The 26,196-nt window shown below is 46.5% G+C and overlaps 1 protein-coding gene across 1 annotated transcript in view; it reads right to left on the bottom strand.

Moving 5' to 3' along the window:
* The window catches only part of PDCD11 (programmed cell death 11), a 1,291,633-nt gene that overhangs the window by 1,027,130 nt on the left and 238,307 nt on the right, over window positions 1-26,196 (bottom strand). The window contains exon 11 of the mRNA XM_069611704.1: window positions 401-461. Within this exon, the coding sequence (XP_069467805.1) occupies window positions 401-461 (61 nt within the window). The remainder of the gene's footprint in view (window positions 1-400; window positions 462-26,196) is intronic.

Raw genomic sequence — 26,196 nt, 5'->3', positions numbered from 1 at the left:
ATGATGTCAGTTCTGCCCACAAGAAGTGGATTTTTCGCGCATTCATTGTGGCCAAGAGGCTGATTCTCTGTGGGTGGAAAGGGAGGGTCCCTCCTTCCTTCGAGGAGTGGATCCAGAAAATGCATTACCTGTCAAGGACAGAAAAGTTGATTTACAAATTGAAATGTAAATTGTCTTCATATGAGAAGATCTGGAACGTGTTCAATGATTTCTTTAAATTTTTGTTTTTCGTACATTCTTTTTCTGTAATATTGCTTGTTGCTAATGTGTTATATATTTCTGTATATATTATAAATATATAAAACAAAAAAGATAAAATCTAAAAAGTAAATTTAGAAGAACAATCGAGAAAAAAACAATTTCGAGCTGGATATTAACCCAATAATTAATTGTAACTTACCTCAATGATCTGCCCAGGCTGAATGTCCTGGTACCTCAAATATGGCATTTCAATAACACTCCTAGGAAAAGTAAAAAAAAATATACAGTTGAAGGCTTCAAATTGTCATAGTCTTTGAGAACAGATCGGAATATGAAGCATAATGCAAACAAAGTATGCCCAAGTACAGGGTTAAGACGCTGTTAGGATGGTGTCTCTCCTCCCTGTGTTCAGAAGATGCCAGTGACGTGCAGCTAGGCAAAATGCTTCCTACAAGGTTTAGCTGACCAAGTGGCCGAAATGGCAGAGAGGTTCAGGGCAACTCTTAGAAGGGATATGTGATGGTAAAGAGGCAACATAATACTCATAGAACATACAAGAAGGGAATTGGCACACAAAGAGGATTTATCCATTTGGAGGGATTATGGGTCGGCAAACTGTTGAGGCTTAGTGTTGGGCGTTCATGGCCGATATCCAAATGCATGCGGCAAAACCGGAAACCAAATCAGTTTGACAATATCCTTAGGGTGACTAGATCCAAATCTGCTCAAGTGGAGTCTTTCTACTTAAGGAACGAATGGAAGAGGCAGGTCGGTTTCTGGTTAGCAGAGCAGGAAAGGGTGCAAGGAGACAAGTTCAAAAGTCTGACTTTCAATGATTGCTCCAAGAGTTTTGTTTTTAACACTCCTAGTCCCATTCCAGGCCTTCATTATTGTTGTCAGTACGTTTGTGTGTACCTAGGTGTCTAAATCTCCCAGGTTAGTCTGTCCAAAGATACCCCGAAGTAATTTTTTCCAGCATATCTTTAGTATGACCTCAAAGCGCTGGTAGATTGAACGCCCTCAGGAACCATAGTTCTGGTCAGTAGAGAGAGAGAGATAGTGTCGAAGGGTGCATGGGTGCACCAGATATGTGTGCAGCAGCCGATGTAATTTCAGATGGTAGCTGCATCCTAGCGTTAGGTGTGGTGCTGAAGATATCAGTTTGATGTGTGCCGTCTGGTGGGTGGACAACCAGTCTGGGCTCTGGCTGCGTTACGCCTGAAGGACGCATATGTGAATAATTAGCCAGAATGTGCTCGGCTAGCTGCGTTTTATAGGGTGATGAGGTGTTCATGGGGCTGTGTTCGTATGTGGACAGCAACGCTGAATTAGTCGGGGGTATAGCTGTGTTCTAGTTGAATGATGATGTATAGTAGAGAGTAAGTAGTGGTGTGATATGATGGGTATATTTAAAGAGCCTGAGACCAGGATCGCGAACAGGACCAGAGCGACACACGGACACAGAGACGGGGGGTTGGGCTTACAGCCACAGGAGGGGAGGGGAGGTATGGATATATAGCAACAGCAAGGGAACAGGAAAGCAGGGTACACAGTGAGAAACATGTGGGAAGGTTAACATTTGCATTTCATCTGTACTGTTCATTCCATCCACTGTCGACTCCATCCACTCCATCTTTTCTATCAATTTCATGTATTCCATCCATTCCGTCAATTTCCTGTATTCCGTCCACTTCATCCATTCTATCCTTCCATCCACTATCGATCCCATCCACTCTATCCATTTTTTTTATTGGCATTTCTTAGTTGTGCATTACAGTAATCTTAACCATGAGCAATAACACATTGCCTTTTTTTTAAACTTTTATAGTTAAATTAACAATCCAACAAACATTAACAGTGAACAGTGGTTGTCTTCATTTGCTGTAACAATTCGGGTGGTCCGCTCTGTGTTTGAGAGGGTATAGCTGCGGTCCATCGTCAGCAGGCACAGAATGCAACAGTTCGGACGGGTAGTGACCTATTTATGCTTTTAGCATTTGCAAGCTCATGTTCATTTGTGTTCATGTATTGAGGGGGGCATATCATCTGAGGGGAGGAACAGGTCTCTCGTAAGAGCTTTCCATTCTTCAAATGTGCCGCTGGCTTCACATGTATATCCCACAATCCCTGCACCCCAAGTCTGTTTCAGCTGCGGCCCATCTCTCCATTTCTGACTTCCACCTAGCATATTGCGGGCCCCCATTTCCACGCCATTGCGATTGCTCTTTTCGCTAATCTACACACCATGCCCAGGAGTTTCACTATGTGCTTTATTTTGCTTAGTCTGGGTTAAGTGCCCAGGAGACATTCCTTCGGGGACCACTCATATCTGGTGACACCGGCATTTTTACACACCTGCATAATTTTCCCCCAGAAGGCCTGTACCTTTGTGCATCTCCAAAACATGTGCATTAGGTCTGCTTCTTCGTTGCCACAACACGGGCATGCCAAGCTGGTGGGATTGTTGAAACCCGCCACTCGCTTGGGGGTCATGTTCGTTCTGTATAGTACATTCATTTTTATCAATCTGAATCTGGCGTTCCTTGACACCTCTTTAGGGTGCATTAATGCCCTCTCCCATTCTCTTTCAGTGATGTCTGTCCCAAAGTCCCTCTCCCATTTATCCTTCAGTGTGGCTGCGCGGGGGTTGGGTCTGTCATTCAGTTGGGCGTACAGCCTCGACACCGGCCACCACCCATCGTCCAGGTTGTACATTTCTGCTACCAGAGGGTTTGCCTCCACTCACTCCAGTTATTTTTAGCTACATGTTTTAGCTGCAGGTACCACAGAAATCGCCATCCTGGTAGCCCTTCTGTATCTTGCAATGATTCAAACTCTCTAAATGAGTCCTCTGCATACATACCCCCACCACCCCCCCCAGTGTACAGGCCCAATCTTTCCCAGTTTCTGATGGTGTGGAGGTCCAGGTGTACCACTCCTCTCCCCACCATCAGTGGCAGTTCGGGTGAGTAGGGGTGTACCGGGTGTTGGACTGATTTGGGCCTGTTCCATATCAGCCTGCCAGCGACACCAGCATTGGATCTTTGCCCATGTGGTTCTTTAAGGCCATAGAATTTCTTTCAAGTGCATTGGGGTGATTAAGTCTTGCAAGAGTCTAGTTTCGGCAGTTACATTGTCTTACAGCCATCTGGTTATATGGCTGAGTTGTGCCGCCAAATATCTTTCAAAATCTGGGAGTTGTATGCCCCCTGCTTTGTTATGCAGAGTTAGTGTGGTTAGTGCTAGCTTTTGGCGAGCGGTTCCCCGGTGATCTCCACGGCCTGCAATACACCAATACCCAGGGACCTGTGTTAGATCGCTGTGCATTGTCGCCTGAAGCACAGTTTCGCCTGGAACTTTGTGGGCATCCTCAAACCTGCAGTGACTCAAGTCAGCTCCCCAGAGTCCACTCCCCAGAAACGATGACAGAGAAACAAGAGTCTACCGATGCTACAATTGTCCTTCACACAAGCCTGAAAAAGGCACCAACAAGACAGAACTGTGACGATCCTTTGCTGGACATCCGTATGCACAAGAGCTGTTGCCAGATCCACCGAAGTCCTTCTCTTCTGTCGCCATGACCGAAAAAAACCTGTGACCAGGTCGGCTGTCGCCTTCCCACTGGAACTGTCCTGCAGCAACTGCTTCCTCCACTGAAGTTACTGTTCTGCTCCTGGTACAACTTACCTGGAGCCTGCTTGTCTGGTCCTGTGATCCTGGGGGCTGCAGATAGTCTGCATCTCAAACCCACCCAGGCCTCCATAGAAGTTAAATTGGGGTGGACAACCCACTACACTAATCCGGCCTTGGGACATAGGTTTCCTTGAAGGGTTGCCCCAAGGACCAATTTCCTTGTCTTGTGAAACCTAACTTTTACATACCTGCAAAACCAAGAAGAGATCCTATTGGACTCTGCCACTCTGAACCTTGAACTCTGTTTTCATGCCTTTTCTGCTCAATTTACAGTCACTGGTGGCCCAGTGCCCCCACTGAACATTGTGACACTCTCCTAAAATGGGGCTGGACTCGAAGACAGGTTGGAGAACAAGTTACTTACCAACTGGTAACTTTCTTTCGAATGGATGTTCCTCCAATGCATTCCACATCTTGGACATTACATGTCAAAGATGTGGAATGGGTTGGAGGACACAATCCATTCGAAACAAAGTTACTAAAATTATAAGAGTTTACATATATGTTTCCGATGGTTTTACTATGCGATAGGTTTCTGAAACGGCGATTCTAAAGGTAATGTAATAGGCATTTGCATAGCACACCTTTCATCATTGGTATGGTCTCAATGCGCTTTAGGTTGAAAGCTCTTGGGGACCAAAGTCCAAGTATGGGAAATGTGTCAGTGGATCATATACTGCATGTGTGCATTTTAGCCACTACAAAGGTAGGTAGGGGTAGCCAAGTTGTTGCATTTTCTCATGACAAGTTAGCGTGGGTTAATCCATTCATCCATCCATTTAGTATAAGCTATGTTTAGCATTATTATAGTTTGTTTTGGGCGCTTATATATCGGCATTTGCTGAGAGCCATGAAGAATTATGTACACTTGTTATATTGTATAGCTTATTCTAGTTTTGAAGTGCTATTATATAGATATAGTTTGTGTGCCAGTGCGAAAAGGTCCACGCAGCCGAACACAGAGTAGCGATGTTTTCATAACGTGACTATTGACAGACTGTCAGCTATTCTCAAGCAGAGATACAGCCTTGGCTGGCTGTCCAGCTGTGGAGAAAGATTGTGCAAAAAGACAGGAATGTTAGCACGATATGCTTTGCTGTTCTTAGAATATACGAGAACATGTCACCGTGTCCCAGTACAGTACATGGCTAAGTTGAAATTATGTATGCACGCACATAGGTTGTCAGACCGATTTCTACGCATGCAATTGTAAAAGGCGTTATCATTACAATGCTATTCAGTATTAATAGTACAGTTGGGGATGGGGGCCGTGTCCGTGTGTGTGTGTGTGTGTCTGTCCGTGTAGGCGCGGGTGAGTGTCCGAGTGGGCGCGGGCGAGTGTCCGTGTGGGCGCGGGTGAGTGTCCGTGTGGGTAAGTGTCCGTGTGTGTGTGTCTGTCCGTCCTAGCGAGTAGGCCAGTGTGTCGTGTGTGCTCATTTGCTAAGGTGTAGACTAGAGAGGGGACGGATTTCTAATTTGCTGGGGCTCTCATTGCAAGTGCTCATGCTCATTGCTAATGCAGCTGACTTTATTGCCATGCATAAACAAACATGCATTCTTATTATCCATTCTGTGCCTGCTGTGATCTTTGTTTCCATAGCATGTTTAGTTTCACAAAGTCCCTGCTAGTCACCCAGGTTGAGCAGGCATGCGGGTGGTGAGACACCTGAAGGTGTCGCACCCGCTAGTCCCCGGGGATCTGTCATCCAGGTGGCCAGGACACGGCCATCGCTTTTGGATCCAGTTCCTGGTGGTGGACCAGTGTGGGAGGATCACCTGGATGAGGGGTCTTCAAGAAGTAGAAGTGGGACACCGAAGGGTGAGACGCTGTATCCCCTGCCTTATAACACCTTTTCCCCATCCTACCAGGTAGGATAACTAAGAAATCAACCCCCCTTGCCCCCTTTCCTGACACGAACACTTTCTCACGGACAGCCCACCATGAACGACAATGGACTAACACCAGAGCCGAATACCTGACCTGTCCCAACACCATGGTCAGGCAAGATCAGGCAATTAAGGATCATTACACACCTAACTTCCATTACACTTCCCCACACAGATAAAAGGCAACACACAAGGAGACAGTAGTTCCAAGATGTCAGTTTAATACAAGGAAAAAGACTGCGAGACCAGAGAGGGTCGCAAGAAGGAAAGTACCCTTGAATTCTAAACACTTACTTTCGTGAACTTTGGAAAATAAGAAACCTAAGACCAGGAACGAAGGCTGATCAAATCTGTACAGTGTGTCGGAGGTACCCGGGGCTCTCCCGTGTCGATAGCCCAGGCAGGGAGGAGCGACTGCTGCTGTGGTACTGGCCTTGGCTCCTACAACAAAGCTGCGTCAGAAAAGGCAGCACAGCCAGTGAGTAAGACTGATATCAAACCAGCTTGTGTTACGAACCAAAGAGAACTGTGTGAGAAGAGTTTTGCAATGAGCGACGCAAAAGTAACTGAAAGCTATCAAGACTGTCAAGACTGTGGGTGCTCATTCAAAAGTCTCTGTTAGGTATTCCACTGATGCTTTATGTTAAAAAGGAAGATTGAGATCGAAGTGGTCATATAATGGGTCCGGCTGAGGGAGACTGATGTGAAAGGGACCTGAGCCCGGAAGAGGGAGATCCAGCGTGAACACCCTACCGGTGGATACCGGTGCAAGGAAAAGAACATGTGTTTTGTACAATAGGCCCCTTTGAGTCAAGAGACTTGGAAGAGGTAAAGAGGCCAGGACATTGAATGCCAGGAATTGATGAAAACTGAACTATATCCTTGTGCCGCAGAGTGTGTGTGCTTTGCTTCAGGAACCCGTTCTTGCCCTGTGCTGAAAACGCGGGGAAGGGAGGCCAACGGCCTGAGCATCCTGACATATCATTTGTGAACACTTCTTTCTTTTGCATGAACATTTCCCCACATTATTTGTAAATTAGTGGTAAGGATTGGCAATAGTTTTTATTTTTAATATAGGCCCTTTTTATTTGACAAGACTCCACTAGGACTGCATTATTATGATTTGATGGTTGTAGCTTGCTCATATCTGTAGATTTAGATAAGCGTTTATCACACCTTTGCGAAAGTTCAATAAACACTCTTGAACCGTGGTCACTTGTGTGTCTGACTATTGCCACCATGCTTTCCTTACAGTGGTGCATTGAGGTTTTCTGGAGAGTATGCGCAAGATTATGTGTGCAGCTAGATCAAATTTTATTGTCGTGAAATCTGCATTGTAATGGCAGAGGTGTTGTGCAATGTATGTGTTGGGCAATGTTTGTACGCAGTACCCTCTCGGAACACTACAAACAACTATGACTGCAGGTATAGGCAACCCAACCTTTGGTATAAGCTTGTACTACACAGTTTTGTTAGCGTGTTTAGCAGCCAGGCTCATCTCAAGAGGGGCATGTGAGCTGTAGTGGAGTTATCCCAAGATTCACAGTTACAGGTATTCAAATAAACTCTTACACTGCATAAACAATTAATGTATTCATCAGTCAGTTATAAAGCCTTCTTAAGAAGGGAGCAATAGAATAGTAACACAAATATACTTCAATACTGTACATTGAGTTTCTGGATCAGACAAGACCCTTTTGGGAAGGCCCACAGATACAACCTACACCCACAGGTGACTTCAGTAACAAGGGTGCTGGGGACATTAATACCTTACTGTTGACATACAGAATACTCTCAATAGTTTGTAAAAGGCAAAGGTTATTTAGAATACAAGAAACAACAAATATTCATAAGCAGGGCAATTACTTTCAGATAGCGAGAGAAGTGTCATTCAATTCAATAGGCTAAGCCAGGATCAATGGGCAAAAGGCTTTGAATAGGATGCAGCACTTCAAGTAAGAAAATGGAAAAGTCTTTGCACAAGTTCTTAGGAGTCTGATGAAAAGAAGAATCAAATGTAAGCTGATTAGACTTGTGATTTGCAGATGTTACAAGCGTTTCCACAGTAAGAGGTAAGTTTTACAGTACCTTAGTAAAGAAGAAAAAGATGCAGCTGAAGACTTCTGTTCCTGTACAGCTCTGCAAATTTCATTGTTCCTGGGTCTCAGTCGTGGGGACAAGAGGGACGACGTTGGGGGACTCCTGCACTATATTGGCACCGTCAAAGCTGGCAACTGGCAAACTTAACAGCCACTGAAAGTAAAGTGTTTCAGCTCCTTGCGGTACAGCAAATAGCAATAAGTGTGGTGCCTGGCTGTCAAGGTGGACTTTCCTCACATCTGAGGTCCCGCACTCAACTGAGAGGGGTCAGGCTTGGTCAGTCTTGCTTCATGGGAGTCTGGAGGATCTTCCAAAAGCTCTAGGCCAGCTTACAAGCAACACACACAATCTCGTGTCCCTCTCCCTGGCTCTACGGTTTCCTGCAGCAACTCTGAGGAAATTCAACCAGCTCCGAGATGGGTGTCCAAGTGGCTTCTTTGGGAGTTGATTGGTCCCACCAACTCAAAAGGGAGAAGTCGTCGTTGCAGGGCTTCTCTGTCGATGCAAACTTGGCGATTCGGACCTGCAGCAGGGCTTCACCGGGCAAACCAACAGTCCAGGAGTTGCAGCAGCGGCCCTCTTCAAGCTCTTCTATGTTTCCTTCTTCCATTGGTCAACTCTGCCTTCCAAGCCAAAAGACTCACCTTTTATTCAGTTCTCTCCCATTCATTCCAGCCTAGCTGCCACTCACCCAGCAGGGTGGCTGTCCTTGCCGGACAGTCAGCCAGCCAATCACCACAAAGTGCATTTGGGTCTCCTTGGAGACTAAGCACAGGGAGTTTCGGGCACCTCCCTCACTTCCTGTCTACACCAGACACTCTACAACCAGGAGGCAGGTTTCACTCCTGAAGCCCGCCAAAGGCGAATGAACAAAGACCAAACCTGGTTTGGATTGCAGAGAAAAACTCTAGAAAGACCTTTCTACAAAGACCTGGCTAAAAAAGAAGTCCGGGCACCATTTTAACAACCATGTTTAGATGACATTTTGAAAAAGATTGCTCCCGCGGTTAAAATGATCGGTCCACAAACGGTCGCTGTAAATGCAAACCTTGGTAGTTCAAAACGAAATCACTGCTACCAGCCAGTCAACTGAGGAAAGGGTGACAAAAGATGTTACATGAGCATTTAGACACGGGATACCAAGTAACGCCTCCAGCACTCTATTGTAAAATGGGGGGTGCTGGGTCTAGCAAGTACAATGCTAAGTAGAGTCAATTTCACTCTACCACTCTGGGAAACAGTTGATCCTAGAGAAGGTATTTAAACCTTCACTGAAGGTGCTGTGGGACACAATTGAAAAAGCTGATGCCTATGTAGTTTGTTAGGCTCCATAACCAAAGAGAGACAGAGGTAAAATTCACACAAAAATACATGAGTATACACTACATGCACTACTCAACACTCTGCACAACAGCTCAGCCATTAGAATGCGGCTATCCCCCATGGTATCTGGTCTAGCTGCATACATAATGTCTCCTCTTTCTCATACTTTACACAACACCTCTAGCCTTAGAATGCACCTATCGTCCATGATAAAATTCGGTCTAGCTGCACACGTTTCTCGTGCTACACATACTGTTAGGAAGAATTCTCATAAATGTGCTAATTCCCTTCATCTTAGAGACCCCCCCAGCAACTTTGCTGGATTTTGAGGACTTGATTTTCTTACCTGGAAAGAGTGTGAGCCTTTTTTCCCCACTCTTATGAATTTTGATGTGTGTTTTACTCTTGTGTTCTTTGATTATGGAGTTTTAAGATAACTCCATATGCATCATCTTTTCATGTGTGTTAAACAGAACCTTCAGTGCAGTAACACAGGGATGTCTTTTAGACTTCCAAAAGGTTTAAAATACCCTCTCTGGGATAAACTCCCGTTTCCCAGAGAATGTAAAGTTAAATTTACTTTACTAGTCCTTTTAAATTCCTAGACCCAGAACACCCCATCTTCCCATAGAGTGCTGGAGGGGTTACCTAGTATCCCCTGTGTCTAGAAACTCCTGTAGCAGTCAAATGCTACCCTTTCCTATCGAAATGGCTGGTGGCAGTGGCTTTACAATGAACCACCATTTTTCCCGACCACGAACACCGGTAGCTAAAAATCGCGGAAGCCATGTTTTACAAGATGGCGCCTTAAGCCCTTTTGTTTAAACAGGTCCTGGTGTTCTTTTTTCACTGTTTCTTTATGGAAAGAACCTTCTAGAGTTTGTCTCTGCGCGGCAAACCAGGTTTGGTCCCTTTGTTCGTACGCCTTTGGTGGGCTTCAGGACTGAAGACCGAATATGGTGCCAGAGTGTCTGGGGTGGGCAGGAAGTGAGGGAGGTGCCCGAAACTCCCTGTGCTTAGTCTCGTAGGAGACCCAAATGCACTCTGCCGTGATTGGCTGGCTGACTCTCCGGCAAGGACAGCCACCCTGCTGGGTGAGTGACAGCTAGGCTGGAATGAAAGGAAGAAAAACTGTTTAAAAGGAGTCTCTTGGACTGGAAAGCAGCGTCGACCACTGGAACGAAAGAACCGAAGACGAGCTGGAAGAGGACGGCTGCTGCAACTCCTGGACCATAGGTTTGCCCGGTGAAGCCCTGATGCAGGTCCGAATTGAGAGTTCATCTCGAAAGAGAAGCCCCTTCAAGGACGACATCTTCCTTTGAGTTGGTGGGACCAATCAACTCGTAAGCCACCTGGAAAACATTCTCAGAGCTGGTTAGGTTTAACCAGGGGGTGGGGGAACCAGCTTGTGTGCTTGAAGACAGCTACTCAAACAAAAGATCTTCCATTTGCCAGCTTGTTTGACCAGTCCCCGCGCAGTGCAGGAGTCCCCCGACATCCTGTCTCTTGTCCCCACGACTGAGGAACAGCGAGATCTGCAGAGCTGCCAGGAACCAACGTCTTCAGCTGCATTTTTTCCTTCATGTTAAGGTACGGTGCCAATCCGACTGAGAGAACTTGCCTCTTGCGGCAAAAGTTTGTGAAACGTTCCCAACTTGCAGGCCCAATCAGCTTGTGACCCAACATATGATTCTTTTTCGTACAAACTACTTCTGAGAACACTGGCAAAGACTTTACCGTTTACTACAATAACTGTTCTTACCTATCCAAGACACCAGCCCATTGACTTTGGCGTAGGCCTATTTAACTGAATCGAGTTAGTGAACTGAAACTATTTGCACGGCCTAAGAAAGTATTTGTGATCTATTCTATTAACTTGTGCTTTTTACTCCCATTCAAAGTAACTGAAATGCCATTTTGCTCCTATTTCAGGGAAGCCTAATTTACTCAAACGTATTGGTTTGGTGTCTTGGATAGGTGTGTTTGAAGTGTGTTTGTGTATAACATTAAGTTGCCTCCTTCTAGTGAATGTTTTCTAAATGACTAATAAATTAATAAGTGTTTTACCAAGAAACCTTGAGTGTAAGTGTCTACTTGAACCACTGTGCTTGCAAGACCTCTGTGTAACATCTTTGTACTGCTCACATTCTCTTGAAATAGGCCTGGCTGCTCAGCTCGCTACCAAAAACTGTAGTACAGACTTCTACCAAAGGTTGGTTTTGCTTACACCTGTAGTCCTAATTGTATGTGGTGGTCCCAGAGGGTACTGCATGCCATTCTGCCTAACACCCGCTGCCCAATAGGGAGCCAGTGCAGGGTACAGAGAGCCTGGCTTTTTAGATTGGTAGGCTGGGACACCCAGGTAGAGAGAGTTGGTGTAGTCTAGTCGAGAGAAGACACTGGGCATAATTGCTGTCACTCTGTGGGGGTAGGAGAGGTAAGGGAATATGCGTCCGAGTATGCAGAGATGAAGGTAACATGATCTGGACAAAGTGTTAATGTGTTTGGATAGACTCGGGTCAGTATCCATTGTGCAACCAAGGTTTTTGACTGAAAGGGAGGAGGGCACCTAGGGATTGAGGCCATGTGGTGGGTTGCGGGAAGAGGGACGTCTTTCAACAGATCATGATCTCGGTTTTCCCAGGGTTTAGCAGGAGATGATTGACTGCCATCCCGCGGTCAATGTCTGAGGCAGGATGAAAGGTCTGTGGTGGTGACAGACTTGGGAATTCAAAAGAGGATTTGAGCGTTGTCCGTGTACTTATAGCAGGCGAGGCGTGAGCAGATGAGTGCAGGAAGAGGACTCCTGTAGAGATTAAAGAGGTAGAGATTAAAGAGGAGAGGTGAATGGCAGCGCCTTGGGCGACTCAGACTGATGGGTCGGGCACAAAATGTGTAAGTGGGTAATTTGGTGTGTTTGCAAGGAATGAGGAGATCCAGTTAAGTTTGGTGTCCCTTATGCCAAGGGCGTGGAGCCCATCAATGAGGATATTGTGGTTAATGGTGTTGAAAGCCGCCAAGAGGTCGGTAAGTGCGAGTGCGGAACAACCGTCTGCCGTGTTTTTGAGGTCGTCCCGTATAGGGACTAGGAAGGATTTGGTTCCATGAAGGTGTCTGAAGATATACTGGGCAGGGTTGAAGAGGTAATTGGTTTCTGCAACAGTGCAGAGTTGGGAGTAGGCAGTGCGGTCAATTAATTTGCCCAGGAAGCAGGTGTTTGAGATTGGTCTGTAGGGTTTTTATAGGAGCCGTTTGATATGGGATGTTTTAAAAGCTTCTGGGAAAGTGCCAGAGGTGAGGCAAGCATCGAGGACGGAGATAGCATGTCACCTGCACAGGATGAGATTAACGTTTCTTAGAAGAGGGAGACAGGGCACGAAGCATTTGGGGTTCCAGACGGACAGCTGTCCGTCAACAGTTTGAGAAATTCCGGTCTGGAGATGGGGGAAAATGGAGGAGAGGTTGGGCTGGCCGGAGGGTTCCCCTGAGGAGACAGGTAGATGTGGTGGGAGAGTTGCTAGTTTCGTGTTGACCGTATGTGTTCTTTCTGACGCTGTCTTGTGGAAGTGATTGGATAGGGTCTTGAAGAGGGATTGGGAGACATGGTTGGGCGGTGGGTCCAAGGAGGGGTCATGAATTCTGAAATGATCCTCTGAAGCTCCCTGCTATTGTTGCAGCAGTTGGAGAGTCTACCCATGCAATATGATTTTTTTGACCTTGCTTTTCAGCTTTGTAGATGTGATGGTGGGCATAGGCTGTTTTGTTTCGCAGGGTTTGATTGGACCGGCATCAAAGTTCTAGGGAGTGGTTTTGTGTTTTGAGAAATTTGAGGAGGGGGGGTGAACCACCAGGGTAAGGGATTCTAATGTAACTGGGTGGATCTTGAGGGGGTGAGTGGTAGTAAGGTGCTGGAGAGCCACATGTCGAAGAGGTCGATGAGTCGAGGTGCTCCTTGTGTTGGGGATTCGGAGGAGGGAGAGCCTGGAGAGCAGAGATTCTGTCAGATGGGAGGTTACTATATTCTTGATCCAGATCCGGACGTTGGATGGTGGGTCGATGATAGTCCAATACTAGTCCTTTGGGGAGGATGCCAGAAAGGAAAAGAGAATTATTGAGTGGTGTGTCCAAATGAGTGGTCATGGGGGAAGGGTGGTGATGTGGTTGATAGAGACAAAGATGGCCTTAAGAGTGCGTCCAGCTGTGTGGGTGTTAGAACTTTGAAAACCAATACAAAGAAATTAAAAAAAGAAAAAATAAAGAAATGGGCCCACAACTGTATAACTGTTGGTCTACAGCTAACCTACATAAAATAGTTTTTCAGGTAATCGATTAATTACATCAAAGGCGCCAGTCACCTATTTCATACCTTGAGACTACTATTCAAGTCCTATGAAGATCCCTTTACATGTCTCCTCTAGTGCTGCAATGGTTTTGCTTCAGACTCTTAGATAAGGACGCAAGCAAGAACCCTAACAAAAGTTTACAATGGAGCATTGGAGAAAAGGATGAAATCATTTGGACATTGAAGCTGCGTAAATGTTTTTATTTATGACACCCCGTTTACTCCTCAGATGCATAACATGTCATGCAAGTCCAAATACCTTGCTATGCTTAAGAATGGCACGAAGCCAACTGGAAGAATGGTAAGCGGGTGGGCCAGGTTGGTGTCATGGGGTTGTCGAGAGCGTCAAACCAAATGTTGAAATCTCCCAGTAGGGAGAGTGAGGGGTGGGTGACCAGTATAGCTGGTAGGGAGTTGCAAAGGCCATTGGCGAAGTGTCCGTCATAGCCTGTAGACGAGTAGAAAGCTGTGCGTGCATGTTCGGTGGAAGGATAGTTTGACTAGGAGTGATCTGCAATCTACGCTGCAAGTCTGTGCTTGGGAGTGTGAGATAATTAGGTGGGGTTTGTGTAGGATGGCAATTCCACCTGCTCGCTTAGCCCCGTTGTGGTTGATGTATGTATTCAGGGAGGAAAGCCTCTGTGTGATGGGTTGGACGTCATCTGAGAACCAGGTTTCTGTGATGAACGGTGTTGGGCAAGAATTGATGTAGTAACACTGAGACACTACACAACACTTGTCCACTTGGTATTAGGTAACCCACCTTTTGGTATAGAGATGTACTACACACATGGGTAGTGTGACTGAGCAGCCAGGCCCATCTCAAGAGGGGTAAATGTGAGCTGTAGAGCTGTAGCAATAACATTTGCGAATACAAGTAACACTTACACTCAAGGTTTCAGTTATAGTTATTTAACATCAATTTTTAAATAAGCGTTTTTTTAAAAGGGCAAGATATGCAACCATCAACTATACTTTAAAATCCTTTTCCAGAATCAGCATAAGCTTAGTGGATACTCTTTAGAGATGCTTTTTACACACTTCCTACACCCGGAGGTGATCTCATTCACAAGGACATTAATGGCATTTATATGACATGCATTACTTACTGTATATTACATTTTGCAGATTCTGAGGTTGCAGTAAGGAAAGGTTAAAGGAAGGAAAAATGTTAAACAGGTTCTCATGACATGCGAGTATACTTAAATCTTCCAATGAAGTCTAGACAAAATCTTTCCCAGCAATAACAGTCTAAAAACAAGTTATCACCTCCAAGGGACAGAAAATATCAAAGTCAATGGACTAGAAGAGTCAGCAGGGAGCCAGGACCGCCAAAGTCAATTGGAGCACAGTCTATGGAGCTGAGGCACTTCATAGTTAATAAAAGTTCTAGCACAACGTTAAGAGTTTTGTAGAAATCACTTGTAGGGTCACAAGCGGTTACACTTGTGGAAAGCAGAGTTGAAATCAACTCTAACAAAAGTAGCCACTGCAAGTCTCAACTGAGAAGAGCAAAAGCTAAAGACACAGGTAAGTACCCAAAGTCTTAACAGTACCTCCTGGTGAAAGAACAGTAGTCAAGCTGGATTATGTCCTGTTGCAGCGATGCAGGCTCTGGGTTTCTGAGCCTCAGTCATGGGGACAAGAGGGAGGACATCCAGAGGACTCCTGCGGCAGCAATTTGGAGGTCGTCGGCAGCTACAGGCTCCTGTCGGATCAGCGGGACTTTGTGGTTTCAGCACGCGGTAAACAGCACCACTGTGGATCTTGTAAACCGGGTTCGCTTCCTTCACTCCTGCACTCTGATGGGGGGACTCGAGCTCTGGTCGTACTGCTTCGGGAGGGTCCTTAGGAGACTCCTGGAGCTTCTGGCCGGATTGCAGACATTACACTCGAAAACTAATTTCTCGACCCCTGGCACTCGGTTCCTGCAGAAGTACAGCCAGTCAAGGAAGATGGTCCAGTGGAGTTGGTCTTGGGGTTAGGTTTGCAAAGGTAGCGGGCGCCCCTCTCTCGATAGAACAAGGCTTGATAACCTGTTCAGTGGTTATTAACCACTTGAGAGTTCGCAGCCACTGCTTTTTCTCACTGTGCCTTTCACAGATGGGAAATATCCATTTGCATATCAGTCTTTGTCCTGCCCAGGGGCAGTCCAGCACCGAAATGCAATGGCAATTCCAACCTGAACGAGAGTACCACCAGCAACCCCATACACGTGTTTCACCCTCACAAACAGAAATGGAAAAAAAGAAGACCAGGGCCATTTTGACAAAAATTGTCACCTATGGGAGCTATACTGCAGCTGGGGGTTCAGCCTGTGGTAGAAAAGCACAATGGTATGAAAATTAAACCACTAATTAAACCACTGCCACCAGCCATTTAAAGTATTGAGGGTAACACACCCCCCCAGCACTCCACATAAGATGGTGTGTAATGGACCTTCAAAGAGAAAGGTTGGTAAAGTCAATTTCACTTTACTATTCTTGGAAACCGTAGTTAACACAAGAAAAAGGTATTCAAACCTTGTGAGAAATCTAAATGATTTCTCAATGACACTGCACTGAGGGTGCAGTGCGTCACCATACAAAAAGTAGCAAAACAGATGGGGGTCTCCAAGGTCGGAGGAAGTCTGCACTAAAATATAAATTCTTCCCAACAAACGGGCGATCTGGGTTTTCTGAGGTGAAGTAAAATAAATGTCTTTTTAGACAGATCGGGGATTGACGAGAATGCTGGCGAGTTGTAGGAAGGGGAGAGGGTGGGTACTTCTCTGGCAAGTTGCGGTGGACGGGTTAGATGCATTGGAGTGATGCAGTGTTGGGCGGCAAGTCCACTGTGGAGGCTTCGTGGGGTTTGACTCAGGTGTGTGGAGTTTGTGAAAAGAGGGTTCACTTATTTTCAGACAGAGGTGAGCGCTTAACATAAGATGACACTCTAATAAGTTGTAAAGAAAGGGGGGGGGAAAGCAGAGTTAAAGAAGCACACAAGTTTCAATACTTTCTCAAAGAACCACAGTAAGGCAGGATAGGCAGAGTTCTACTGGGGAGCAAGGAAGTCAATTACCAGGCCCACTCTTGGAGAGAGCAAGCAGAAGGGGTCCAGGTTCACACAGTGGGATTATGCCCAAAGAGTCTTGTAGATGGTTCGTACAAAAAGGATGAAATTCAAGTCAGGAAAAGTTAGCTAGGTTGTCTCAGGCTATCCCAGGTTAGAAAGTCGAGGCTTTACTGTCACCCCGAACGATCTGTCGCAAGGGAAGCCAGGCGGGACACAGTACCTTAAGTGGGAAGGGAGCTCCAGCAGGGGCCGTTGTTCCTGGCAGCAGGTGCAAGTCGGTGTTTCGTCCAGAGGAAGACGAGGTCTCGCTGTGGAGGAAAGATGAAGGTCGTTGCACTGCCAGGGAAGAAACCAGCCGCGGAGTCCTCCGGTTAAGAGGTACTACCCTTCTCTTCGCGGTAGTGGTAAACCGCGGTATTCCGGTTGCCGGGGTGCTTGGCACGGGCAAGGCAGATACGAGATGCTCCAGGAAGGTGAAAAGAAGGCAAAACTGGTTATCCCCACCAGTCAAAGGAAGAAGACTCTCCGGACGGCGTTGGGAAAAGTGGTGAGACGGTTCAGCAGGGCTCCACCGGTGGTGTCGTTGTTGCAGGTCGGGTCAGCTTCTCCCTCCTAGGATTCTTCGGTCCTGTGGCGACTTCTCAAGTTCCTGTTCCTATAGCCCTGCTTTTATGCAGCACACCCCCATTCACTCAGCCTAGCTGTCAATCAAACATGCTAAGTGGTGAGCCGGCCGGCTCACCACTTGGGCCAATCACACAAGAGTGTGACTTGAGTTACCAAGGTAACTCAGTCCAGGGTGCCTAAACCCCCTCCCAGACTCCCTGTGGTACCCAGACAGAGTGGCACCACTTTTGGAGGCTTCTGTGGAGAAGCCCGCCAAAAAGTGGAACAAAGGGCTCGACTTGGGTTGGAGTCACAGAAGAGAACACAAACGCCATTTTAGAATAGATTTCTGGCAGAAAATACCAACCGGTGAATTAATATTAAATAAATAAACCAGCGGTATGTTCGAGGCTATAAGAAGTAAATAATTAAAGTTGGTAGCCTCGAACAATGGGAAAATCCCATAGAGATATATTCGCGGTTGAATATAAAAAGTAGTATCCACTGCCACCAGTCAAAACTTGATCAGGGGGGACGGAGATGTGCCCCCTCGAACAACTGACCCCGGGGCAATCGAATTGCCCTGACCAGTACGTCCACAATATGGTGGTTTGTACTGGTTTCTGTTCATAATTTGGGACTAGCAAAGCCAATGGTGACTTTACATGCCCTGGGAGACAGTAGTCAGTCCCAGGGTATGGAGTCTATGTTGGGGGGTCGCTACGACACCCCTGGGTTACGGAACGGAGGGTGCTGTGTAACCCACATAAAAAACACATGAGACCCTATGGAGTAAAAGACCCCATAAAACACATGGAAAGTGAAAGGAACACCTCAAATCATGTCCAAGAGTGGGAGCAAATGAATCTCACTCTTAGCAGGAGAGAAAAAAATAAACCCCAAAAATCCAGCAAAGCTGCTGGGGGACTCACTAGGTTTGGGAAATTAGCCTTACAGAGAATTCTCCCTAACAGTGTTTAAGGGGTGGGGGAGTGTGCGAGAGGGTTTCAATTGCGGTTCCAGAGGTCGATGGGTTTCCTGGGTGATGGGCAGTGTGCTGAGGGGAGATGTTGGGGTATGGTTGCGGCCGGGTGATATCGGAAAAAGTTGATGCATATAGGGACTTTACTGGGTTTGGGTGGAAGGGAGGTGAGGCATGGGTGTCGGTAGCATTAGTGTGTGAGGATGACCGGTGCAAGATGGGAGAGGCGTGGAGGGAAGTGGTGATGTAGGAGTTGCAGGTTCTACGTATGGCGGTGCGCTTAGGTGCCCCGTGTGTGTGCGAGAGGATTGGTGGGTCACCTGGGGGTGGGGGAGGTTTGCAAGGGTGTTGGCGAGGGCAAAATGGGGAACTCTCAGGGACGGGAAAGCTGGGGTTGAGGGTAGTCTGGAGGGGAGTGATGTGGGGTCAGGGAGGGGGATTGGGTTGGATGGGGAAGGTAGGTGTGGTGATTCCCTCCAATGTAGTGTGGTGGGATGGGTGTTTGTGGTTGGGAGGGAGTGAGGGTATTACTCTGGCAGGCAGGGAAGGTGAGGTGAATGAGTGGTCGGAGGCTGGGGGTTGGGGGGTTGTCCATTCTTTTTGTGCGCCAAAGTGCTCAGTCACCTGGACTGAGTTAGACGGCATGGAGTGGGTGGATGGGCGTTAGGCAAAATTGTATGCATTACCCGTGGGTGCACTACAACAACCCTGACGTCCTAGCAATAGGAACCCAGCCTTTGGTAGAAGTCTGCTAAACAGGTTGGTAGCTTGTTGAGCAGCCAGGCTTATCTCAATAGGGGTCAATGTGCGCTGTAGGGGAGTTACACAGAGATTCATGGTGACAAATATTCAAATGAACTCTTACACAAGGTTTCTTGATTAAAACATCCTTAATTTAACAGTCAGTTAGAGTAAGCCTTCTTCAGAAGGGGCAATAGAACAGTAACACTCAAATACACTTCAAAAATACACACTCTTAAGATTACTAAATTAGCAAGTACCCGTTAGGGTGCTGGGGACATTAATATATCACTGTTGCATTTAAAATCAGATTTAGGAATATGTCAAAGGAAAAAGGTTATGTAGAATACCACAAGAGATCACACAAATATTCTGTAGGTAAGTACTTTTGGTAAACCCCAATGCAAAGTTAGTTAACTCCTTCCTGAAAGGAAGGACAACACCTAAGCAGAGGAGAGAAGAGTCATTCAGGGAGCCAGGCCAGCCAATTTTAAGTTACCAAAAGTCAAGGTGAACTGAAGCATTTCTTTCAGGTAAATAAAAGTCTTGCACAATGTTTTAGAAGTCTTTGTAGAATAAGAAGAAATTCAAAGTAGGGCCACAAGCTGATTAGGTTTGTGAGGTAAATAAGCTGTCAGCAACTCTATATAGGCAACAGAGACAAGTCTCCAACGAGGACAAGCAAGGTGGCAGAAGAGGTAAATTCTCAGACTTTACAGTACCTTTAGGTTGAAGAAAATTGCAGCAGATGACTTCTGTTCCTGTGCAGCTCTGTAGATCCTGGTGTTCCTGGGCCACGTGGGGACAAGAGGGAGGCCTTCTGGGGACTCCTGCACTGCAATGGGATCGGAATGTCACAGCTCGCAACCGGCAATCTTCAAACAAGTGGCATGTTGGTGTTTCAGCTCCTCGCGTCTACCGCAAATAGCAACACCGCGGTTCTTGGCTGTCGAGATGGGCTTTCCTTGCATCTTGGCTCCTGCACTTTGTTGAGGGGGCTCAGGCTCAGTCAGTCCTGCTTCCTGGGAGTCCGGAGGATCTTCCTGGAGCTCTTGGCCCACTTAAAAGCAACGCACACAATCTGGTGTTCCTCTCCCTGGCTATTCGGTTCCAGCAACGACTGCAGTGGAAATTCAACCAGCTCTGAGAAGATGTCCAGGTGGCTTACTGTGGAGTGGATTGGTCCCACCAACTCAAAGGGAGAAGTCGTCCTTGCAGGGGCTTCTCTTGTCTATACGAATTTGGAGTTTCAGCACAGCAGCAGGGCTTCAACAGGCAAACCAACGGTCCATGAGTTGCAGCAGGCGTCCTCTTCAAGTTCTTCTTTGGATTCCTTCATCTAATGGTGGACTCTGCCTTCCAAGCCAAAAAAACTCCTTTTATGCAGGTTTCTCCCGTTCATTCCAGCATAGCTGTCGGTCACCCAGCAGGTGAGTGCATTCAGGTCTCCTAGGAGACTAAGCAAAGGGAGTTTCGGGCACCTCCCTCGCTTTCTGCTCTGCCCCTGCCAGACACCCTGGAGTCAGAGGCGGGCTTCACTCATGAATCCCGCCAAAGACAAAACGAACAAAGCGATCAAACCTGGTTTGGCACACAGAGTAAATCTCAAGAAGGCCTTTTCCACAAAGAAATGGCGAAAAAAGAAGACCGGGGCCATTTTGACAAAAACGGCACCCTGGGTGCTTTACTGCAGCTGCAAACGCAGCCCGCGGTAAATGCACCCCACGGTAGTTAAAAATAAACCACTGCCACCAGCCATTCCTTGAGGAAAGGGTAACAAAATTGTTACACGAGAAGCTAGACAAAGGGGATACTAAGTAACCCCTCAAGCACCATATTGTAAGATATTGTGTGCTGGGTCTACAAAGTTGCAAAGGTAAGTAAAGTCAATTTCACTTTACTGCTCTTGGGAACAGTAGCTTAGCCAAGAGAAGGTATTTAAACCTTTGGGAAATCTGAAAGACTTCACTGTGCCACTGCACTGAAGGTGCAGTGTGACACAATGTAAAGGATGATGCCTATTGAGTTTGTCAGACTCCATACCCAAAAGAAAAATAGTTCAAAATCACATTAAAATACATGAGAGAGTGGGGAAAAAGGGTCTCACTCTCCAGGTTAAAAATTCAAGTCCTCAAAATCCAGCAAAGTTGGTAGGGAGGAATTAGCACATTTTTGATAATTCTCCCTAACAATGGGCAAGAGGGCAAGTGTGGAGAGGGGATGTGCGTATCCCTGGGAGGAGGTGCCTGTCTAGGGCGTGAATTAGGGGTATTGGGGCGGTGATTGGGACTCTGGTGCTCCAGAGTGCCCCTCTGGACTGCGAGTTGGTTGCATGGTATCTGCAGGTGTACTCCTAGCTATATACAGTAAGAGGGTACCAGTAAATTTGGGTTAGAAATTAGATGCACAACAGACTAAAAGGAGGTAAAGCTAGAGGCAGTGGAAGCTGGAATTGGTGATATCAGCCAGGTGCAAGACAATGCTAAGTCAAGTTCACAGCTAAAATCAGAATCACAGCTAGATGCCAGCTAAGGCCAACGTCAAAGTCACCGCTACATGCAGATAAGGCTAGAGTTAAATCACAGCTAGTTGAAAGGCAAGGATACACTCAAATTCAAAGCTAGATGCCAGATAAGGTGAATGTCAAATCACAGCTAGATACAGGACAAGGTGCACGAATACAGAAAGGTATCTACAGTGAAGTTGGTTCCAAAGTATGTGGTACCGATATGGACAACTTTTGCAATTAATCTAGCTGCAACATATTGGCAAAATAATACAATGGCTGACTACAGGGCACAATGCAGAACACAGTGTAAGAAGTGGGTTATCGATATGTGGGAGTGACAGGGCTTTACTGCTATGCTCCACACCCTTTCCAACTTGCCTGGTTGTTGCTGTAGGGTATCCAGTCAGGCGTCCATGTGCAAAAAAAGGGGCAAACAGGGAACGGGAGCTGCGCAGAGGGGAGCTGCCTTTTCGCTGGCTTCCCAGGCAAGGCTGCCCTGGGAGACCACTGAAACGGGGCCTTCAGGTCACATGGGACGGCTCCTGGACCAATCTGGTTCAGGTGGGTAGGGGGTGAGGTAGGGTAGGAGAGGGCTGGGAGCAGGATAGGGAAACAAATGTTAAAGGTATTTGTACCGTGCACCGTCACCAACGGAATTGGTCCCCAGGCGCTCAAGCGGCTCTGTAAACGATAAAGGTGGGATGGGTTAGTAAGGTGAAGAAGGGAGTAGGATAGTGGTGTTCTGTTGGCAGCTTCAACTCAGTATACACCGGGTGCTGAGCTTTGGTGCAGGTACCGGATCAGAGTCAGTCCGCGTGTGCTGTTGTTCCGGCTTATGTGTTGCTGCAGTTTTGTGAAGTGTGTGCGGCTTGTTGTGCGAGAGATGGTTGTGTGAGTTTTTGAGTGAGATAAGTATGCAGAGTTTGAGCTTATATTGGTTAGTGGGTTACTTGACCTTTACCATGCTAACATTCACAGTTCTGTCTGAGTGTGGCACTTGTTGGCCCTCACATTCCCATCTAGACGCGGCGTAAGCCCATGTTTAGGACTCCGACCAGGTGTGGTCATGCCAACATTCACAACTCCATCTGAGCGCCACGCGGGCTGGTGTTCACAACTCTAGGTGTGGCACATGTTAGCATTCACGTTTTTCTAGGCGCGGGCATGTTATCCTTCAATCGATCCCATCTAGATGCGACGCAGGCCAGCGTCTATCTAGATGCTTCTGCCTGTCTGGATATATTCGTCCGGTACGTACGAGTGGGAGAGTCACTTGAGGCTTTCGTCTGGGTCCAGGTATGTGGTCAGTCTCTGCAGCCTTCCTTTGTGGCTATTTTCCATGATGTCTTATGCTCTGTCGGGTGGTTGGTTCTTTGGTTTGAGTGTTTGTCCAATTTGAGAGTGGTCGAGGTTGGAGTCATTTTCATCATTGTTTTAGTGTCTGGGCATTCTAGTACGTCTCCGTTGTGGTTATGCTTTGAAGAGCCATGATTTGAGGCGTTTCCTGAATGCTAGGTGGTTTGTTGTATTCCGTATATTCTTGGGTAGGTCATTCCAGGTTTTGGGTGCCTGGTTAGAGAAAGACGATCCAAGTTTTTTTCTGTTGTAGGGTTTTGGTTCCAAGCGTATGTTGGTGCTTGATCTTAGTGTTCTTGTCGGTTGGTTTAGGCGTAGTTTGTCGCTTAGGAATTCTGTGCCTTGTTTGTGTATTGCTCTGTGCGTGATGCACATGGCCTTGAACTTTATTTGTTGTTTATTTGTTGTTTCAGTGGTAGCCAGTGTAGTATTTTCAGCGCGGGTGTGATGTGTTCTCTTCTGGGTAGCTTGAGGAGGAGTCTGGCTGCTGCATTTTGTATGCGTTGCAGGTTTTTTTTAGAAGTCGTTCGGGTATGCCCAGGTATAGGCTATTGGCATAGTCTACTCTGGACATGATCAGAGCGATGATGGTAAGTGTTTTGTTGGCGAACGACAGGAACGGTAGGATCCTTTTTGCTGCTCGCAGGAGGAAGAAACATTTCTTGATTACCGAGTTTACTTGTGGCTCCAGAGTGAGGTTGTTATCCATCCGGACCCCTAGGTTTTTTTACAGTTGATGATGGTTCTGGTGTGGTGCCGAGCTCTCTTGGCCAGGGGATGTAGTTGATGTCTCCTCCCTTTTTTGAATCAATCATAATCTCAGTTGAATATGTCACAAAGGCAATTCTCTAGTGTGGTGTTTCCTTCTCGGGTGTCTTGTATGTTGAAGATTTGGGTATCGTCGGCGTAGTTGTAGCATGTAAGGCCACCTTTTTTGATGAGTTTGATTAATAGGTACATGTAGATGTCGAATAGAAGCGGGGAGAAGTATGATCCTTGTGGTACTCCGCACGTGGAGACTGTTTGGATTTACAAGGTTTCATCCATATTGTTTCTGTTCTGTTTGTTAGGAAGGATTTGATCCATAGTAGGGCAGTGTCTGTTATCCCTAGTCCTTCTAATCTCTATGAGGATGGCGTGGTTGACAGTGTCAAAGGCTGCAGATAGATCAAGGAGAATCAGGGCGGTGCTGTTGTCCGAGTCTGCATTTGTTTTTAGGTCGTCCCATATTGAGAGGAGAGCCGATTCTGTTCCTCTCATGGGTCTGAAGCAGACTTGTGCCTGGTTTAGTAGGCAGTGCTCTTCTATGAATTCTTGGGTTATTTGGTAGACTTACGTTTCTAGCAGTTTGGCTATGTAGGAGATGGGTCTGTAGTTAGATAAGTCCTCTACGTTTCCTGTTGTGTCTTTGAGTAGCGGCTTGATGTAAGCAGATTTGAAGGCCTGCGGTACTTTACCTGTTGACATTGAGAGGTTGAGGAGGTTCCCGTGGTATTCCATGGGGGTTCCTTGTTTGAGAATTGTTTTGTATATGCCCGATTTGTTGCTTTGGTTTACCAGTTTGACGAAAGCCTCAACTGATATTTCTGGGAAGTTTCGTAGATTGTTTGCGTGTTCCTAGTCTGTGTCGGTGGGGTTTGAGCTGTGAACGCTTGGTCTGTTTTGTATGCTGAGTTGGATGGAGGTTAGTTTTTTTTTAAGTGGTCTCCGAGGTCCTCGCAAGGTTTCGTCGATGGGATTGGCGTGTTGTTGCAGGCTGGTGGGTTTTTTTAGTTTATGATTTTGAATAATTCTTTTTGAGCGTTTGGTGCTTTGAAGATTCGGTTGTCGTAATGTTTCCTCTTTGCTTTTTGTATTTCCTTTTTATATGCGCGGATCTGTTGTTGGAATTTCAATTTGTTTGCGGTGGTGTTAATGTTCCTCCATTCAGATTCTAATTTTCGTTTTTTTCTTTTCATGGCGTTGAGTAGTGGGATGAACCATTTTGCTGTAGTTTTCTTGTGTGATGGGGTGAAGGGGCTTTTCTTTGGCGATGTCGTCAAGGGTTGTTGCGATCCAGGTATGAAGTAGGGCAACTTTTTTGTCTAGGTCTGCTTCTTCCATGGTTGATGCTTGTGGTTTGCGGAGTTCTAGCTCGGTTAGGTTGGATTTTTTTATGGTTCTCCAATTTCTTTTCATCGTGGTGGGTTGCTTTTCTTGTTGCTTTTTTGTCGGAGCGGCTGTTGTGATTATGAACGGAATAATGAGGTGGTCGCTCCAAAATATTTGAATTGGGGTGCCGTGGTGATGATATCCTTGTTGGCAAAGATTGCGTCAAGTGTGTGCCCTGCTGAGTGGGTTGCTCCTTTGACTAGTTGTTGTAGGTTCATGGCTGCTAGTTGGGTGGTTAAGGATTTTTGTGTGGTTGCGGTTTCTTCGTCGAACCAGATGTTGAAATCTCCGAGGATGATCAGATGATTGTACTTGATGGCTAGGGTAGCGATTGCTTCCGTGAGAGCGTCTACGAAAGTCGCATCGTAGGTTGGTGGTCTGTATATCAGTATGAATTTCAGGTTGGTTTTGGGGTTTACTGAAAGTCGTAGTATTAAGGATTCGCATTTATCGATGTTTAGTGGATCTTCCATGTTGATGGCCAGTTGTTCCTTGTGGATGATCGCTAGTCCCCCCCCCCCTTTTTTGGATTTTCTGTTTGTTTGGATGCATTTGAAGTCTTCAGGCAGGCAGTTGTTGAGGGTGATCTTGTAGTTGCCTAGCCATGTTTCGGTTACAAATAGGATGTTTATGCCTCCTTCTGACAGGAGGTGGTATGTTTCCGTTGAGTGTTTGGACATTGACCTTGCATTTATTAGATTACAGTGGATTCTCTGGGTGAGATTTTGTTTTGAGGTTATTTGTTGTTCGAGTTTGTAATTGTCTGTTCGTGGAGTTTCCGCATTGATGTCGGTAGGATGAAGAACGGCGACAGCTGCTTCTTCATTGAAGCGGTCTAGTAAGTTGATAACAGGGCTGATTAGTCTTGGTGTTTCTGATGTGATGCTACTCGGATGAAGATCAGCAGTGGTTTCTTCATTGGGTCCGATTGTTGGGTGGGGGGTGGGGTTGTTGCTACTACGCCGTATTGCGCGGGATGTAGTGGAAATCGATGTTGGCCATCTTGTTCTTGTAATGTAGGGGGTAATGGGGTCGGAGCCCTCCCACTCTCTTGTGAGTGCCCCCGTTTTTTTTCCGCGTGTATCAGAAGATTCTTTGCATGGTTCGAGGTTTCCGTGTTGGGGTGTCGGTGTACTGTGGTTGTTGCGAGGTAAGGTGTGAGGTATAAGGATTTTTCTCTTGTGGATTTAGTTCCGGTTGTGGCCGTTTTAGGCGTGTTTTCTTCTAATGGGACGGTTTCTTGTGAGT

Source organism: Ambystoma mexicanum, chromosome 8, assembly GCF_040938575.1.
Source record: "Ambystoma mexicanum isolate Mex_15411 chromosome 8, UKY_AmexF1_1, whole genome shotgun sequence".
Classification (NCBI taxonomy): Eukaryota; Metazoa; Chordata; class Amphibia; order Caudata; family Ambystomatidae; genus Ambystoma; species Ambystoma mexicanum.
This window is presented reverse-complemented; position numbering and strand designations above follow the sequence as displayed.